Source organism: Talpa occidentalis, unplaced genomic scaffold (genome assembly GCF_014898055.3).
Source record: "Talpa occidentalis isolate TD23 unplaced genomic scaffold, MPIMG_talOcc4v2.1 talOcc4.4, whole genome shotgun sequence".
Classification (NCBI taxonomy): domain Eukaryota; kingdom Metazoa; phylum Chordata; class Mammalia; order Eulipotyphla; family Talpidae; genus Talpa; species Talpa occidentalis.
The window spans coordinates 108,439,192-108,457,087 of NW_023604295.1; the positions used below are offsets into that span (position 1 = coordinate 108,439,192).

General features: G+C 38.6%; 1 protein-coding gene across 2 annotated transcripts in view; it reads left to right on the forward strand.

Moving 5' to 3' along the window:
* The window catches only part of RBPMS (RNA binding protein, mRNA processing factor), a 159,163-nt gene that overhangs the window by 63,683 nt on the left and 77,584 nt on the right, over positions 1-17,896 (forward strand). For both annotated transcript variants that reach the window (XM_037526002.1, XM_037526003.2), the window contains exons 2-4: positions 7,941-8,018; positions 11,133-11,171; positions 12,366-12,428. In XM_037526002.1, the coding sequence (XP_037381899.1) occupies positions 7,941-8,018; positions 11,133-11,171; positions 12,366-12,428 (180 nt within the window). The remainder of the gene's footprint in view (positions 1-7,940; positions 8,019-11,132; positions 11,172-12,365; positions 12,429-17,896) is intronic.

The following is a 17,896-nucleotide window of genomic DNA, read 5'->3' on the forward strand; positions in this document are numbered from 1 at the left end:
CAAGAAACTGGATCTTGACCAAGGGCTGGTCGGTTTCAACTGAGCTACAACCAGAATTCACACCTGGCAGACCATTTCAGTGATTGTGGTAATCCCTTTTCATGGTGGCAAGACATGAATGGGAAATCACAACAGTCCAACAGATGCTTCTTTGGAAATGAGATGACCAGCAGTCCTGGGCTGGATTCAGCCTTGCAGTTTGGTGTTTCAGTTGGTGTTGCTTGACTAAAGAACTAAATTCCCTTATACTTCATTTTATTTATTTATTTATTTTTTTTAAAAAAGATTTATTTATTTATACAAGAGCCAGACTACAGGCCAGATGCGCGGGAAAGTGAGAGGATTCACCAGAGACAGAGCAGGGAACAGAACAGGCAGACCAACGAAATACACTGCTAAGGGGCGCAACAGGCGAGACAGGAGAGGTCTGCCTGCCGTGTGGGATTCTCACTGGCCAGCCAGTATTGAACCGGCGCTGCAGAGGCTGCGTTCTGCTTCACAGCGTTGCGCTCAACTGCCTGCGCCACCAGGGAGGCCCTTAAACTTCATTGTAAAAGAAAAATATTAACCCATGTGTAAAACTCCAAACCAGGACTCTTGACATCCCCTCCCTGCCTTGTATGGTAATATAACCCTACTCTATTGGAATTATGCTGCACGGATATCTGGGGCTCCTTTTCACTTCTGTCCCCAAGATCAGGTTTGTCTATGGTTGAGGGGAAGAGAAGAGGTGTTGGAGAGTGAATAGATGGTCACCTCTGTTCTTGTCTTGTGGAAAATAGAATGGTCATAAAACAAGACCCCCCACCCCCAATCCTGTTGATTGAAACCAGGGTGATTCTGCTTTCCAGGACCTTTCCTTAGAGTTGCTGGTGCCCTTTTTTGGTCAGATTTTATTTTTAGAGTGAGTATTAAGAAACATTGGCTTGTGGTCAGGATTGAAATGTGAAGCACGTTACATGAATATGTATTTCTACTAGATCAAGCTTGTCTCTGTGAGCAAGGACAGGCAGGAAAATGTGACTTCCTAAGGACAGCAGTGGATAGGCACAACCCTTAGCTTAGATTTTCAGAGGAAGGAGATATGTGTGGTTTTTTTTTTTTCTTTCAAAGAAATTGTTCATGCTTATAAATTGTTCATGCTTATGTTTAAATGCCAAAGTGTATTAATATGAAATGAAAGTCCACTATAACCCCATCTTCTCGGCTATTAGCATATAGGTTATCTGGTATTAATTCTTTCAGTACCGTTAAAAAAAAATTGTGTCTGTACCAATTTACGAAAACATGAACCAATTAAATTGGGACTATGAATACTTTTTGCTGTTTTCTCCCTTAACCAAAACTCTTATACATCAGTAGAGATCTGCTTACCATCTTAAATGTCAAGTCTGAGTTTTAGTACCTTTTCAACTTTGTGAATTACTCCTTTACATTTGGGATGTATGCATAAATGTTTGAGTTAGTTATTGTGAGTTGAAATGTGAGTGATTTTTATAGTAACCTTGTGTTGATGACTCTTGTTAATGAATTAATGGGTGGGTAGTCCTGAAATATCATGGTCTATTTCAGTCCTTTTGAGTCTGTCTCGATTTTAGTGTTTTTCATTTTTCTCCCTTGACTCTGATTATTTTTGTCTTGTTTTTCCTTTTCCTCTCCAGTTTCTTTTATTGTGTTAATTTTTTTGTCATGAGTTGTTTGTTTTTCAAGTAATATTGGGATAACTTATCAGTGTGTTGGTGACTTGAGGACTCAACACATCATTTTGTTTGCCATGTTACCTCCAGAGGTTTTGACTTGTCTCCTATGAATACACAATGTTACTCTATAGGTTTCTAAAATAATTTGAGATATTTGGGGTATATACTGTGCCTTCGGAGCCGGCTATACATGCTACCAAAAAAAAGAACTTTCAAAGAGTGATTTAAAAATATGGAATGTTCTAGAACTTTGGTGTCTCCTTTTGTACTCTTGAGAATGTGGGTTGATGGAGAAAAAGCTTGCAGAGGACAGATGATCATAGAAACACCGTGCATTTTATTTATTGGAATATTTTAAGTGAGTGACAATAGTTATTTATGTCTCTTGAAAACGAGAAATCATTTTCTTACATGTCAGTAATCATTTTCTTATATGTTGACCCCACTCCCATGAATTTAGGTTCAGAGCCGCTAGAGATGATCCCTAAGATCTTTTCATCAACAACTGAAATACACACAGAAAATGTCCATACTCTTTGGACACTATGGCATTTACCAGATGTAGCCACTGGCTGAAAAATGTATATAATTTTCTAAATAACTAAAATATGAAGCATTCTCTTAGTTTTCATTTTCATGTCTAGATTACCTAAAGATAATGCATGCTTTTTGTTATTAGGACGTGCATTTGAAGGTCTGGTTTGGCCTTTCTATCTAGGGAAGCCCAAGACCAAAAAAAATTTATTTTATTGACTTAGAATTTATTAAATTAGAAGTCATTCACTGAAATGTGACTGTCTTTCATGGTGGGAGCTGGCAGTGCCATTGAAGAACAAAGGGCTAGTTTATCCCAAATGTAATTGTGGCTTCCACAGGAATGCTATACATATTGGCTCGCCAGGAGGGCTCTTCTTGCTCTTACAGTTCAACAACGGCAATTTCTCCTAGCATTTATTCTTTCAGTTCTGTTGGGTTAAAAATGAAGTTGGAGGTATACCCACAGACTCCATTAGAGTTCCTTTGGGATAGAACTGTCAGCAGCTTCATGTCTTGAACTTATGTGAGGCATATTCTGTCCTTGACTAAGAAATGTGTTTCCCCATGTGTCTGATAAAGTAAACATCTGTGATGCTGAAGGCTTAATGCCAGGCACAGCTGTGTCCGTAGACATTGCTGTTAAATTAAGGACTGCCCCGGATAATGATTGACCTGCCACAAAGTTCATTTGGTGTCATTCATTTGTTACTTTGGGAGGGCTGTTTTTTCCTGAGCATTTGATCATGAATTTATCTGTCTTTTAAACATTTGTCTCTCTCTTTGGGTGATAATCAATTTCTTTGTGAAAGACCAAACTTTCATTTCAAACTTTCACTTGTATATTCAGTTTCTTTCACTGACACAAAGCTCCCTGCAAGCAAGAATCATGTCCTGTCTTAGTGATTTCCATAGATAGAGCAAAGACAAAACCCCAGAGTGCTTTGGTATTTAAGAGCTTTGGTACAAAGTATGATCTTGAGAAGAATTTGAGATATTTGACATCCCTGTGATTCTAGGTCTCAGTCACCAAAAAAGCATGAAGTAAGCAAATCAGTAAAAGTTGGGTTTTGTTTTTGATTTCCCCCCCCTATTTATAGCCATGACTTTTTGTCTTAAAACTCTTAATCTGAGGAGGTCTAGAAAGGATTCCAAGCATGTGGACATAACTTGGATTTAAGTAACTTTCAGGTTTATTCATAAACTCATAAAGTACTTAAGAATTATTTTTTCATAGTCAGCCTCATACCTGTCTTGGCAGAGGAGAGAATCTCTCTTCAGTGATGAGATATCCTGGATTTCTCTAGATTCAAGGAAATATAAGTCATTTATGAGTTAGTGGGAAACTTAGGCCTCAGAGAATTCCATTCTGCCCCCTTATATAACAGCTTCCTGTTGAGATACTAAGAATCTCTTACTACTAGTTCTGAAATATTTACATAGAAAAGAGTTTCCTCCATAAGCTTTATTGCTTTTATTGACATAAATATTGACTTATTTCTTGTTTCCTAAAGAAAGTAAAGTAACGACAAATGGAGATAGTTCTCAAATTAAAAAAAATAAGCTTATCTAATGTACTTTTATAAAAAGGTGGGAAATATAACCTAATAATATTGAATCATGGATTATTCCACCACATCTTGTATGTCCTACAAGGCATTTTCTCCTCTTCCAATATGTGTGTCTAGAATGAAGTTAGAGTATATGTACTTTCTCCTTGAACATAATTTTTATTAGTTGCATAATAGTACATATTATGGGTGTAGATAAAGATATTATTTGCTTTTTCATTCATTTTTTTTATTTTTTTTATTTTTTAAAGATTATTTATTTATACAAGCACTGGGTACAGTCAGAAGCGCGAGAGAGTAAGAGAATTCACCAGAGCCAGAGCGGGGAACAGAACAGGCAGACCAACGAAATACACTGCTGAGGGGAGCAGCGGGCAGCAGGAGAGGTCTGCATGCCATGTGGGACCCTCGCCTGGCAGCTGGGGATTGAACAGGCACTGCAGTGGCTGCAGGCAGCTTTGCAGCCCAGCACTCAACCGCTGCGCCACCGGGGAGGCCCTCATTCATCTTTTATACAGTTTGCTGAGGTATAATGTATAATAAAATGTACATCTTAAAAGTGTACAACTGGTAAATTTTTAACATATGTGTAACCTGTGAAACCATTTCAATCAAAAGTTCCCTTACACCCTTTTAATTTTCTTCCCACCCTGTCCTAGCTTCCTTATCACCAAGGGATCACTGATCTCTCATTATACAGAGGGGGAAATGCCTTGTAGGACTTACACCAAAGTTTACATTTATAATTTGTTCCATTTGCATAAGCTTTTAGAATACACATGAGAAACATTAGTTTCTATCAGTAATCTTTTGTTGCTAACCATCAGTTTTCTTGTGGATTATGCAGTTATTCAAAAATTGACGTACATGTTTGTAAAGCCTTGTTCTTTAAAGCAATAATATAAGTGGTAGTTTATTTTCTAAGTTAGCTGCCCAAATCTGATTGATACCACTCACATAGCTGAACTTCACTGCTAGGCAAATGGTACTTCAATGTTTAAATCACAGGGGCCTGCATGTCATATTATTTCTTTGGAAATCTTTGATCCATTCAACACCTACACAGTGTCAGACATAAAATAGATACTCAAAATCTGAATGAATGGCAGCTGGCATTCCCTCTCTGGACTGTGGGAGGAGAGTTGGTGGATGATGAGGAGAGCACACCGAATGGCAGGATTCTTTTGTAGTTTGTGTCTTTGGCTATTGTCAGTAATTCAGCCTTAGCAACTTTGATTGAGAAAATTCATTTCTCAGGAAGAGCCTTTATCTCTGGTAAAGATGGCGGGGTGGGAAGTGGTAAGAAGGGGAGGCAAAGATATATTGAACAACAGAAATGACCTAATTGATTTTTATAATACTCTCCTCCCATCAGCAACAGAATACAAATTTGTTTTTATGTACACTCACAATATTCAAAAAAGGAGGAATTGAATGGCAGGGTTTTATTTTTTTCCCCCCTTTTTTAAACAGTCAAGCATATACCTCTACCATATTATCCAGCTATTGTGCTCATGGGTGTTTATCTAAGAAGAAAGAAAACAAGTCCATACAGAGATGGCTGTTTTATGTGTAAAAGCCAAAGCAAATGAATGGATAAATAAACTGTTGTATCCATGCAACAAAATACTAGTCAGCAATATAAAAGGACTAGACTATTAATCCATGCAGCAATGTGGATAAATTTCAAAATAATTATGTTAGAGTGAAACAAGCTAGGCAAAAAGGCTCCCTTTGTATAGACTTTGGTTCCCTTTGTATAAACCTTTAGAACACACATGCTAATGTATAGAAGGCATATCAGGGATCCCTTGGGGATAAGGAAGATAGAACAGTGTGGGAGGAATATTAAGAGGGTGTGAGAAAACTTATGATTGAAATGGTTTCACAGGTTATACACGTATGTTAAAAGTTAACCATTTGTACACTTTCAAAATGTACATTTTATCATACATTATACCTCAGTAAAACTATAAAAGTTGAATGAAAAAACAAGCAAAATAAGTAGTCACTATTCTGGGGCTCTTAACATCATCTTAGTGCTTTATTAAGCACTCACATGTAAATGGTATGATGTTTTACTGTGTACTGTTCTGGATCAGTAAAAGAATCTTGCTTGCTGATTTTTGTGTGCTTCAAAACCAGAAGCAATGGAAAGTGTTAGGATTCTAAAAAATGTTCTCTTCATTTCACATCGAAGAAAAATCTCCCATACTTACATGAGGTTAAGAAATGAACGTTGAATTTTTCTTTACCTGTGGCAGCACGGTTTCTAATGAGAGAAATACAAAATGTGGAGTGAGCTTGTACAAAGAATAGAAAGGTGGTAATTACTGAGGGGTGGGTGGGACAGTGTTGGTCAGAGAGTCCAAACTTCCAGTTATAAGATGCCTAAGTTCTGGGGATCAAATGCACAGCATTGCCCTTAATATAATTGGTCACTTTCAAGTATATAATGTATTGTTACGAGTAAATAGATCATAAATCTTCCCACCACAAAAAAGAAATAGTTATTGTGTGCAGGTGATGGAAGTGTTAGCTAGCACTGAGGGTTTTTTCCTTTTTGTTATTTTTATTCCATTTTGCAATATGTTGTATCAGATCAACATAGCTATATACCTTAACCTCACACAATGTTGTATGTTACAGCTTAGTCAAGTTGGGGGGGGGGCACTTCGTAGAGGCACACAAAACATATTGTAATAAATAGGTAGAAACAAAAGGAAAAATAAAATGTGATAACCATGCTTATTCTTTGTCTGTGGAATTGACACTGAATTTCTGAGCTGGTGACTTTTGATGTTCCCCTGTGGTTTTTATCCTCAGTTCCCAGGTTAAGCTTGATTCACCCTTCACCTAGAACATACCCCCTTTCATTGCCTATTGCTTTCTCTGCTGATAAATTTTACCCAACACTTAAAAAAAAAAACCAAAAACGTATCTGTTGGGCCTCCCCTGGTGGCGCAGTGGTTGAGCACTGGGCTGCAAAGCTGCCCGCAACCTCTGCAGCACTGGTCCAGTACCCGGCCACCGGCAAGGGTCCCACATGGTGTGACAGACCTCTCCTGCCGCGCCTGCTGCTCCCCTCAGCAGTGTATTCTGTCAGTCTGCCTGTTCTGTTCCCTGCTCTGTCTCTGGTGAATCCTCTCACCCTCCCGCGCTTCTGACTGTACCCAGTGCTTGTATAAATAAATAAATCTTTAAAAAAAAAGATTTATTTATTTATGCATACAAGAACAGGGGTGTAGGTCAGATGTGTGTGGGTGAGAGGATTCACCAGAGACAGAGTGGGGAGCAGAACAGGCAGATGTACTGAAATACACAGTTGAGAGGTGCAGCGCATGCCACAGGAGAGGTCTGCTGCGCCATGTGGGTCACATCCTTTTCAGTCCTCACTCTGATGGTAATGTGCTTTCTCTGGCATGGCCCCCACCCCTGCCGAAAGTTTGTCCTGTGCTCTATGTTAGTAGACAGTATATACATAGATTGTGCCCCATACTTTAACAATGTTCACATATGTGCCTTGAATGAATTCTGCCAGTGGCACCTAGCAGGGCATCTTAGGTATTGGTCATGTTGTGAAAGAATACAAGAGGAGCATCTTCCATGGAGATCCGCATCTGAACAGATGTGCAGAGTTGTATATTTTGACTACTATTTAGATACACCTGAGTTGTTTAATAAATTTTTACCTTTATCAAAATTAGGTATTTATTGATGCCACTGAAGAATGAAGTAGGACAAAGCAAATTTTTTTATCTTAATTTTTAACTGCATTCTATGCTCATTGGTTAGTGGGATGGTAGATTTCCCGTCCTCAGGACATTTTTTCCTTCAGCTAATATTTGTTATCTGGACCTGCTCCATGTGACTGTTGAGGCACCGACTAGTTGGGAAAGGATAAATTCATCTATACATTGAAATCATCTATAGATGTAATTAATTTTGAGTAAGCCACAAAGAAACATTATAGAGTTGGCATAATGGTATCTTAACATTTTCATTTGTGTTATGGGAAAGGACATGAGTTAAATAGGAGTCATGGAATATATGAAGAACTGTGTTTTTGAGATTTCATGTGAGTGCTGTTCTCTGGATTGTCCACTCTCTTGATCACTTCTCATTCATTTTCCAGGTCCGGACCCTATTTGTCAGTGGTCTCCCCCTCGACATCAAACCTCGGGAGCTCTATTTGCTTTTCAGACCATTTAAGGTACTTTTTAAAAATCTTTCAAAAATTGTAAAGGAAACTATATTTAAGCTTCATGGGCAATTTTGGGTAGGAAGAAACAAAATGTTTGAGAAAGCACCTTTTATAAAGTGGTCTTTTTTTTTTTTTTTTTTAATAGAGGCATGTTATTTATTTATTTGTTTGTTTTGTTTGCTTTGTTTATACATGCACTGGGTACAGTCAGAAGCGCGGGAGGGTGAGAGAATTCACCAGAGCCAGAGCGGGGAGCAGAGCAGGCAGAAGGACTGAAGTACACTGCTGAGGGGAGCAGCGGGTGGCAGGAGAGGTCTGCGCACCATGTGGGACCCTCCTCCGGTGGCCGGGGAGCAGCCGGGGATTGAACCGGTGCCGCTGAGGCTGCGGGCAGCTTCGCAACCCAGCGCTCAACCGCTGCGCCACCGGGGAGGCCCTATAAAGTGGTCTTTTTAAAAGGTCTGAATAAAGTAGGTTAAACAGCTCAGTTTTAATGTTTCACTTAGGAAAGACAAAATGCTTTTTGTCCTCAACAATAGGTTCTCTAAATTGATGTGAACATGAAACTGGCATCTATTGCAAATGGAACAACCTTGGTGTCCTGCCCATTTATCCTCCACCAGGGGGGTGCTAGGAGTACTGTCGCAGTGCTATCCATTTATTTACTATACAATAAATGTATATTTATACAAATTGTATTTATAACATAAATTATATGTATATTCATATTTATACAATATATAGATTATATATTTCTATAATATATATGTATTTATATCCATAGGAAGTTTCTTAGAAATCGAAATAATCCCTTTTATATATTACTCTGGAGACATAATAAGTTAAATAATAGACTTTTATGAGCTAGACTTAAGAACCCAACCTCCATTATTTTTTCTGTGGGAAAAAAATAAGTTTCAAAGATAGTAAAATTTTAAAGGTTTGGTATGAATTGAAGTAGAATCTTTTCTGGTGCTTAGAGAAATATTTAATGCAGTTCCCTGTGAATTGAAACTGTCAAGGTAAAATCACTGTAGAGATGCTTAACATTGCTGGGGTTGAAAACCTTACAGGAATTGAAACTGAAGCTAAAATAGGTATGCTACTAAGGAGAAACATTGAAGGTTAGCCTGTGGAGCACAGGAAAAAACTGGGACTGGGCAGAAATGTGGACTGGAGGCCTTCGCCCTCAAGGAGCAAACCTGGAAGTCACAATAAGTTGAGGACCTATGTGTAAGCTCACTGGCAAGGACTTGTCTGCAGCACTGCCTGGCTGGGGCCACACTGGGACTAGATGATGGACCATCTTAACTCTGATGGAAGATCCATGACTTTTGCAGTGGACTCCCGGTCACAGAGACAGGACCATTTATTTTAGCGACAGGATCTAGCTGTTTAGGGAGAGGGACTATGATGTGACAGCTGCAAACAGCTGGATAGGAAAAGAAGCAGGAAGGTTGGGGGTTGGGGGACAGCCAGTTATAACAGCAAGATAAAATCGAGTCCACTTGTGTGCCAAGAAGTCACCATGTCATAATGGATGTAACCCCATTCTGACAGCCACCCCCTTAATGCAACAGTAATGATGACTGTACAGCAGGAAGCAGAAAGGTTAGACCTGAGATCAGCTGAGAGGAAGTGAAAAAGAAAGCAAAGGTGGTGTGAGAGGGCACCAATTTCACAGAATTTCCTAAGTTTCTTCTTGAGGGTTGTAGTTTTTACTGCCCATCCCTTTTGTGGGTGAGGACTTTTTAAGCTAACTGTTCTTCTAAATGAACAAAGCATTGTTAAATTTTTAGTACATATATATAGAGAAAGATTCAGCCAGCAAGTCCCATAATATGAATTCCCTCATTTATTTTGCCAGGTTGCACTCATTTTTCAAATGAGTAAAATGAAGCTTGGAGCAGTTAAATAAGTTTTGCCCAAATTTGCACACACAATAAATGACAGGATTCAAATTTGCAGTCTGATTCTACCATCCCTTTTCTGATCTGTTACGTGATATTATTTCTATTTGGATCTTGAGCACAATATAGTCCCACCCGTGGTGTTAACACTTGAGTGAAATATCCATTTGTCCTTTGCCTCTGAGGCCCTTCAGAGTGTTTAAACCTCGAGGTCTTTGAGAGAGAGCACCTTGAAAAGGAAGAGGCAGGGCTGTGAATCATGACCTCTCTGGCCAGAAGAACTCAAGGCCTCTGAGGTAAAATGTTTACAGTAGCTAATTGGTAACATAGCTCTCTGCTGGGAAGATAGGAGGATGAATCAATCCCAACATCCTGCTCAGAAACCCCAACGCTAGAGTCAGGACCCTGGTACATTCCTAACAACTTTGTTTTAATTAAAGTCCCTGGAGGCTGACCCTAGTCTGCAAATCTGTCTCTGCACTGATATGTACGGTGGTCAATCATGTCAAGTGGTGTTTTTCCCCTCTTGTGGCATCCATCAGCAAGCCACCAGCCATTGATTATTTTCAGAAATAAACACACTTTGTTACCCTTATCCTGAGGAGCCAGGAAGGGTGAGGGAATGTTGGGGAGTGTTTCTATGTCCTAGAGTGGAAACCCAACAGGGAATATTTGCATGTCCCAATCGGAATACCAATGTGAAAATTGGCTGCTTCTTATTAATAAGCAAAGGAACTCAAAACAATTTGGCACTGCTGCCTGCTTTAAATTTTTCTAGAAGTTTTGCAATTCTGACTAAGGCCTAACAAGTACATTTTTAATGTTGCTTTGTTATTTTATAGCAAATGAATCAAGTAGTCTGACCTTCCTCACTTACTGAATGAATTTACTTTCTTTCTCCTCATTTTCTAAAATGAAAAAGATCTGTTATTGACAGATACCCATTTTTTCCTACCATTACATATTTAATGAAAAAAAATTTAAAAATTAATGTATGAATTTTAGGGCCTGATTTTGTTTAAGCCCTTAAGTATACAAGCATAGGCATTTGTGTGTGTTTAGGGAGTGGGGGGTTTGCTTTTCCAGTTTAATTAGAAGGCATTTGTAGGAAAAATTGGTTAGTCATAAAGGACTCACTGATTTTCACTAGAACAAGCTGCTATATTACAATTGCTTTTTTTTTCCTGGTCTGAATATGTTTCTTCATTTTCAGGGCTACGAGGGTTCTCTTATAAAGCTCACATCTAAGCAGGTAAGTATTCCAGACTTTTGTATAAATGATCATTTTTATAATGAGTGAGTTGGCTTTCTTCAGGACTACTACTGGGCTGGGAATTCTTTTATAATTTCCACTGGGGTTTGACTTTGTTGCTTTAAATTTAGGGTGAAATGGATTAGGATTTAGCCCAGGAATATCATTCATAATTTCGGGATGTCAGGTACTACCTCTAAGCAGGCAAATGTAATTCCTTCAGCATATTTATGTGGGATTCATTTGTATATTTAAAAGAAATGATTATTATCCAAATTGACTTTTAGTCCAGGTTCTTGCTGTTTTTTTTTTTTTTTTAATTATTAAGTATAAAGTTAAATAGGCAAGCTTTCACAGTCAGTATGAATATTTAATGATGAAGGGGTCTGCCTCTCAGACCTCTTACTCCCAAACCTAGAATGGACAGTGGCATACAGTGACCCTGATCTTTCCTGCAAGCTTCTTGGAAATTTTTAACAATGTTTTTGTTGTTATTTTAATGTTGAACACTGAGCATACTCCTCTGCCAGCTACTTTTCCTTTCTCAAGGAGGTTTTCTTTGTTTCATGAGGAATAGGCTATGTTGCTAACACTCTTCTGGATTGAAAGGTAGTCCAAAGGGATTATTACCTCTCCGTTTATTGGGACAATGTGGTTTACATGCTTGATTAAACACAGGACTTTTTAAAGACATCCCTTGGGATTTGAGATGGAAATGTTTGTTGTAAAATTTTGATCTTAGCAAGACTGCAGGGATGTTATCACTGTGTCATTGTATTCCTTGCACTTACAGTGTACCGAAAGGTGATTCGGTTCTCTTTCCATTTTAAAAGATGAAGAAACTGAGGTACAGTGAATTTAATTTAGGAAAGTAGAGCCTCTTGATCCAAATTTTTCTCTACTCCTTTGTCCACTACTGCTCACCTTCCAACCCCTGCTAGATTTTTTTTTTTTAATGATACTTTTAATCCTCAGCTGTGCCCTTGAAGAGCCACCTTCACAGTCCCTTTGATTCATGTTAGAAATTTGGCTAAGACACTGAGTCATGATTCTTCTGGACTGGCTTTCTTATTTCTACCCATTGCCTGTGGTCAATTCTTTATCTTAGCTGTTCAGTTTGACATCACCTTTGACCCAGAAAAATGACATCCCTGATTTTTTTTTCCCCCTTCATATTTCTTTTTCTTTCCTCAGCCCGTAGGTTTTGTCAGTTTTGACAGTCGCTCAGAAGCAGAAGCTGCAAAGAATGCTTTGAATGTGAGTACTGGTGATGGATCTTTGGGGGTTTCCTTGTGAGGTGGTGGGAGTATAGAACTTCCTTGGATGGGGACTCAAATGGACTACCATTGCCCAATGTAAGAGGGGAGGGGCCATCAATTCAATGAACCCTCTAAAGAGATGTTTCCTAGCACTGTGGTCAGATATGCAAAGTGTTAAATAATACTCAACTCTAGCTTTATTCTAATGCTGAAGTTACCTGATGGTGTAGCCCTCATTCTAATTCAACCTAGTCACATTTCATGGTACTGTCCTGTTCATTTGACCATTTATACACTTGGTGACTAAGTCTAAGCCAAGAATAGATGAGAATCTTGGATTTTCTTATGAGGTTATTAGGTGTGTGGCTTTTTTTTTTTTTTAAATAGGTCATAGTCTTTATTCTGATTAATCAAAAACTCACATACGACTTTCTCAAAAGACATTCTGCATTGTGACATAATAAATGACTAACTGAGCCGTAATTACAGGTATAATTGAGGAGAGATACCTGTATTTCATTCATAGGCATCATGTCTGCCGTATGTTTTGAAATTTTTACCTGCTTTATCTACCCCCCACTCCCCGCCCCCACCCCGGGTATTTTTGAAAAACAAAACAATGTAAGGGAATCGAGCTGAGAGGGGTAGAAGGAAGCAATTTAGTTCTAGAGCTGAGGACTGGACTGATCTTTAACTGGGTTGTCTTGGGTCTGGTTCCATCCTGCTCCATCCAGTTGGCTCAAGAGGCTGTGAATGAGCATTGATTAAAGCAGCCACAAGTATGTAGGTGCTTCTGGAAAGGCAAGTGGCCTTTCCAGTTCACTGGATTGTAGTCCAGTCAAGACTGACTACAGACTGTCTTTGTGTTGCTTCAGCGAACTTGTGTTGCTGTGGAAACCCACAGGTGCCCCTGCCAACTGCAATTCTGAGTGTCTGGATGCTTTTGTAGACATGCTGAGGGGAGGAGAGAGAGACCCTATAGCCTGATGATGGGCAGGCCCTCGGGAAAGCCTTTATATGGGCCTGTTCACTTGGGATAATGGTGTCATTGTGACATAATCTTGAAAAGTTTTTAGGCTTTGGGGAAAAGTATATATGCTCTCAGAAATTGGTTTGCTTGTTAATGTTGGTTTTTGCATGAAAACGTGAACATTTTAGGTATCCAGAAGATCCAAAGAGCTCTGAATTTTTTTTTTTTCATGTTTTATTTATTTATTTATTTTGTTTGTTTGTTTTGTTTATACATGCACTGGGTACAGTCAGAAGCTCGGGAGGGTGAGAGAATTCACCAGAGCCAGAGCGGGGAGCAGAGCAGGCAGAAGGACCGATGTACACTGCTGAGGGGAGCAGCGGGCGGCAGGAGAGGTCTGCGCGCCATATGGGACCCTCCTCCGGTGGCCGGGGAGCAGCCGGGGATCGAACCGGCGCTGCAGTGGCTGCGGGCAGCTTCGCAACCCAGCGCTCAACCGCTGCGCCACCGGGGAGGCCCAAGAGCTCTGAATTTTTATAGACTTGGATAAATGACCAGATCAGAACCGATTACTCACTCTATTCCTCTTAGAACAAAATGTAAACCATTTATTTATTGAGCACTAGTAATACTCACTGAATATTAGTGTATAATGGGGTTTTATTATAATTTTTGCATTACACAGAAGATAGAATTTTCTCAATTTAGCCAGATTTTAAGTTTAAAAATAAAGCCATGATTTCTATTTAAGCATTGTTTTCTGACAGTTTAACTAGGTGGCATCTTTCTAAAAGCAGAATTATCCTGAAGCCTTCAAAGTTAGTTAAATGAAATTTTCACCAGGATTTTTTATTTAGTCTTATAAAGGAAGTGACCTTAGTTGTTTGCTTATTCGCAGAATACCCTCCATTGTATTTTATCTCTGCTCTGTGTAGAAAGATGTTACTGATACACTGTGAAGAACAGAAGAATTTTATAATGACCTTTCTAACAAAGGCAGCATTCCCTTATATTCGGCATTGAGGTTTTTTTTAAGCAGATAAATTTATTTTAGGGCTTCTCTGGTAGTCTTGGGGTTAAGTCTCAACACTATCACCACTATGGCCAATATTCGATCCCCGTCCAGGGAGCTAACCCACATGGCACAGCAGACCTCTCCTGCCTCAACCACCACTCCCTGCCAGCAGTGTATTCCAGTAGATCCGCCTATTCTGCTCCCCACTCTGTCTCTGGTGAATCCTCTCACATCCTGAACCTCTGGCCTACACCCCGTTACTTCTATGCAAAAAAAAAAAAAAGCTTATTTTAAAATGTTTAAGTGGTCAATGTCACAATATATGTTTCCTTGCCTTGCTAAGCAGAGTATAGTTGACATTTCAGATTTTCTTGGTACCTAAAAGTTATCATTACTAGTACAGAGAATGAACCATGCCCTTTTCTGAGCCAATTGGCCAAGTATCTTTATGCTTCCATGTCCAAAGGCCTGGTTTTAGGTTCTTCTGTTCAGCTCTTTTCACTGGCAATGAGCCTCCCCTTAGCACCATCCTCTCCCTTAATCACTAATCGTTAATAATGTTTGCCATTCATGTATTAGTAACTTGGGAAGAACTCTAAAGAGAAAAAGGTCGAGTTTTGTTCATTCTTTGAACCTCAGGGTAACTCGTAAATTTCCTGTGGAATATTGAACCAGACGTGTTCTGCTCAGAGGCTGACTTGTGAGTGCAGGACATTTGCTGAGCTCTTGGTTGATCTTTCTGCATATTGTAAACTTTTACATGTAAAGTACTAGAGGTCTTTGTGTCTTATTGTTGTTTGGGAGACTGAGACCTTGGTAATATGGATGGCTGAGTTGGAGAGATGTAAATTTAGAATTATGGCTGGAAATATGTCTGTTGGATCTTAGTCCTGTAATTTTACATAACATCTTGCTGTTGGTTGGCCATGGAATGTTGCTGCATTTTTTTCTGGTGCAGTGACTGACTATTTAATCCACATTGTCTAGGACAAATGGCCACAATAAAGTTTGGTATGTGACAGTGGAGCAGGGTTGCTTGTCTCTACACAGAAAACAGACCCCTTCTGGGTAACGGACTTAGTCATGAACCCTGCCATATTCTCTTTTCAGTCATCTTTTATAATTGGTGAATTAAAAACATAACTGTGCTCACAACTGTTACACATTTCTCTTGTGTCATTTATCCAGGCTCTCCTAAAAGCTTTTCTTCACATTCCTTTGGGGGAAAATTCCATGACGTAATGTTTTGTTATATTCTATTGTTGAGAAACTTAAACCTCAATCTAGCAGGGCCTTCTGTATATCACAGTTTGGTGTTAGAGGGACTTCTCCATGTCTGGAGCTTCTCAGCATGTTGTTTAAACTTGGTTATTGTCTTGTCAGTTATTAGTAGTGTTAGTCTTTTTGCAAAATGACTAATTTTTAAATTCATTTTAGTCAGTTTGATAATTTTGGGGGAAAACATGCTCAGGTTAAATTAAATGATAACACTGAACTTTAATCAGGTGGTTACTCAGTTTGTCTAAATAGGATATGTTTTGTTTTTAAAGCAAAAACTCCCCAGTTAAGCTAAAAATGACCTAAACCCAGACATCCCTTCAGATTATCTGTGGCTCCATTAATCCACATAATTAGAAACCCCATCCATTCTTTAACCTGACAGGAAAGTATCTGGCCTGTTTGTCACCCTTCACATTTAATACTTGAAATTTTGGAATGTAAATCAAATATAGTGGCATTGAAGAGTTAGCTTAGTTTAATTAAAATTTGATAGGTATAGATTTTAAGGGTGACACAGGAAATAGAAATCAGGGCATGTCTAAGGGTAAAGACCCTGAGCAAAGGCAGAAATAAACTGTCTGGTTTTTCCTACCTACCATGAAGACCCCCAAATCCCCAATTTTGCCTAGCTGAACTTGTATTTTAGCAAACAAAGGTGATTTGTGGTTAACATTACAGATTAATGGCCTCTTGTGTACAGTTCCATAACAGGCATTGTCTTACACTTGTTGGGTAATTGCTCAGGCTAAAGTACTTTGACAGGTTGTGTGTCAGCTACTAAATGTATGTGTCATTTGTTCTTCTCCCCTAATTTTAAAGAGTCATTATTCGGTGGTATTTTATCATAGTATGTAACATGTATCAAAGCTAGAGAAGTCAAACTAGATCACTGCTAATGCTCTTCATAACTAACTACGGCTGAGCTAGTACTGTAATAGGCTTTATTCTTAAGCTAGACTCATTGAACTAAATGATCTCTAATTATCATTGTACCCCCAAGTCCACTGAGTTCTTTTTAAATTAGCTTTATTGAGCTATAACTCACGTGCCATATATATATATACATTTAAAGTATATGATTTAATGGCTTTTGCTGTTAAATTTTCTATATAACATATAACAAATGTTGCCAGCTCCATGATTTTTTAGTGTACAATTTCATTCATTCAGGCATGAATTTCTTTTGTTGTGCAACAATCACCAGTACCTAATTTGGGGATGACGTTTCCATTTCTCCTCACTTGCCCCTGGTAACTCCTGATTTATTTTCTGTCTCTTATTAATTTGCCTACTCTTAAAAAAATGTAATTTGCTTACTATAAATGTTTAATATTTTCCCTTTCCCATCTGTTTTCTTTCAGCATGTTTTTTTCACATTCTTCTACGTTGTAGCATATATGAAACCACTGTTACTTTTATGACTGAATGACATTCCATTGTAGGGATACTGGGCATTTCGTTTACCCATTTATTTGTTGATGGGCAGTTGGGTTGTTTCCACTTCTTGGCTACTGTGAATAATGCTTTGGTGAACATTGGCGTACATGTGTCTGTTAACAGGATCCCTATTTTTAATTCCTTTGGGTTATACCTAGGAGTAGAATTGCTGAGTCAAGTGGTAATAGTAATCACATTTTTATCTTTTTGAGCAACCTCCAAACTGTTTCATAGACATTGTGTCATATTTCATTCCCCCCAGCAGTGTGTGAAGGTTGCTGTTTCTCCATATCCTCCCCAAACTTAGTTTCTGTTTCGTTGGTTTTTTTGTTGTTGTCCTTTTTAATTCCTAGTAGATGTAAAGTGGTTATTGGATTCTTGATAAATCTTCTCTCTAATTTCAGTAGACTTGGGTTTTTTGTTTTTTGTTTTTTGACTCCCATATGACCTAATACGTCGTTGTTTTTGGCAGGGTTTCGTAACATTTCTGTGATGGCAGTTCTAATTAATGGAACTGTTACCCTTAACTAGTTTACTTGTTTTAAAAAAGGGGAGGAAAAAACCCAGCTCTTGCATGATTCATTTAATAAGATATGGCTTACATTTTGTATTCCTTGATATATGCTATGCAGGACATAAAGGAATAAAAAGGTGAAAAGCAGTTTGGTCTTGAATAGGAGAAAGATGGTAGACATTCAGACTTCAATGCAAAGAAATCCTAGTAAGTGAACAATTAAGAGTTGCTATATATGGCATAAAATTA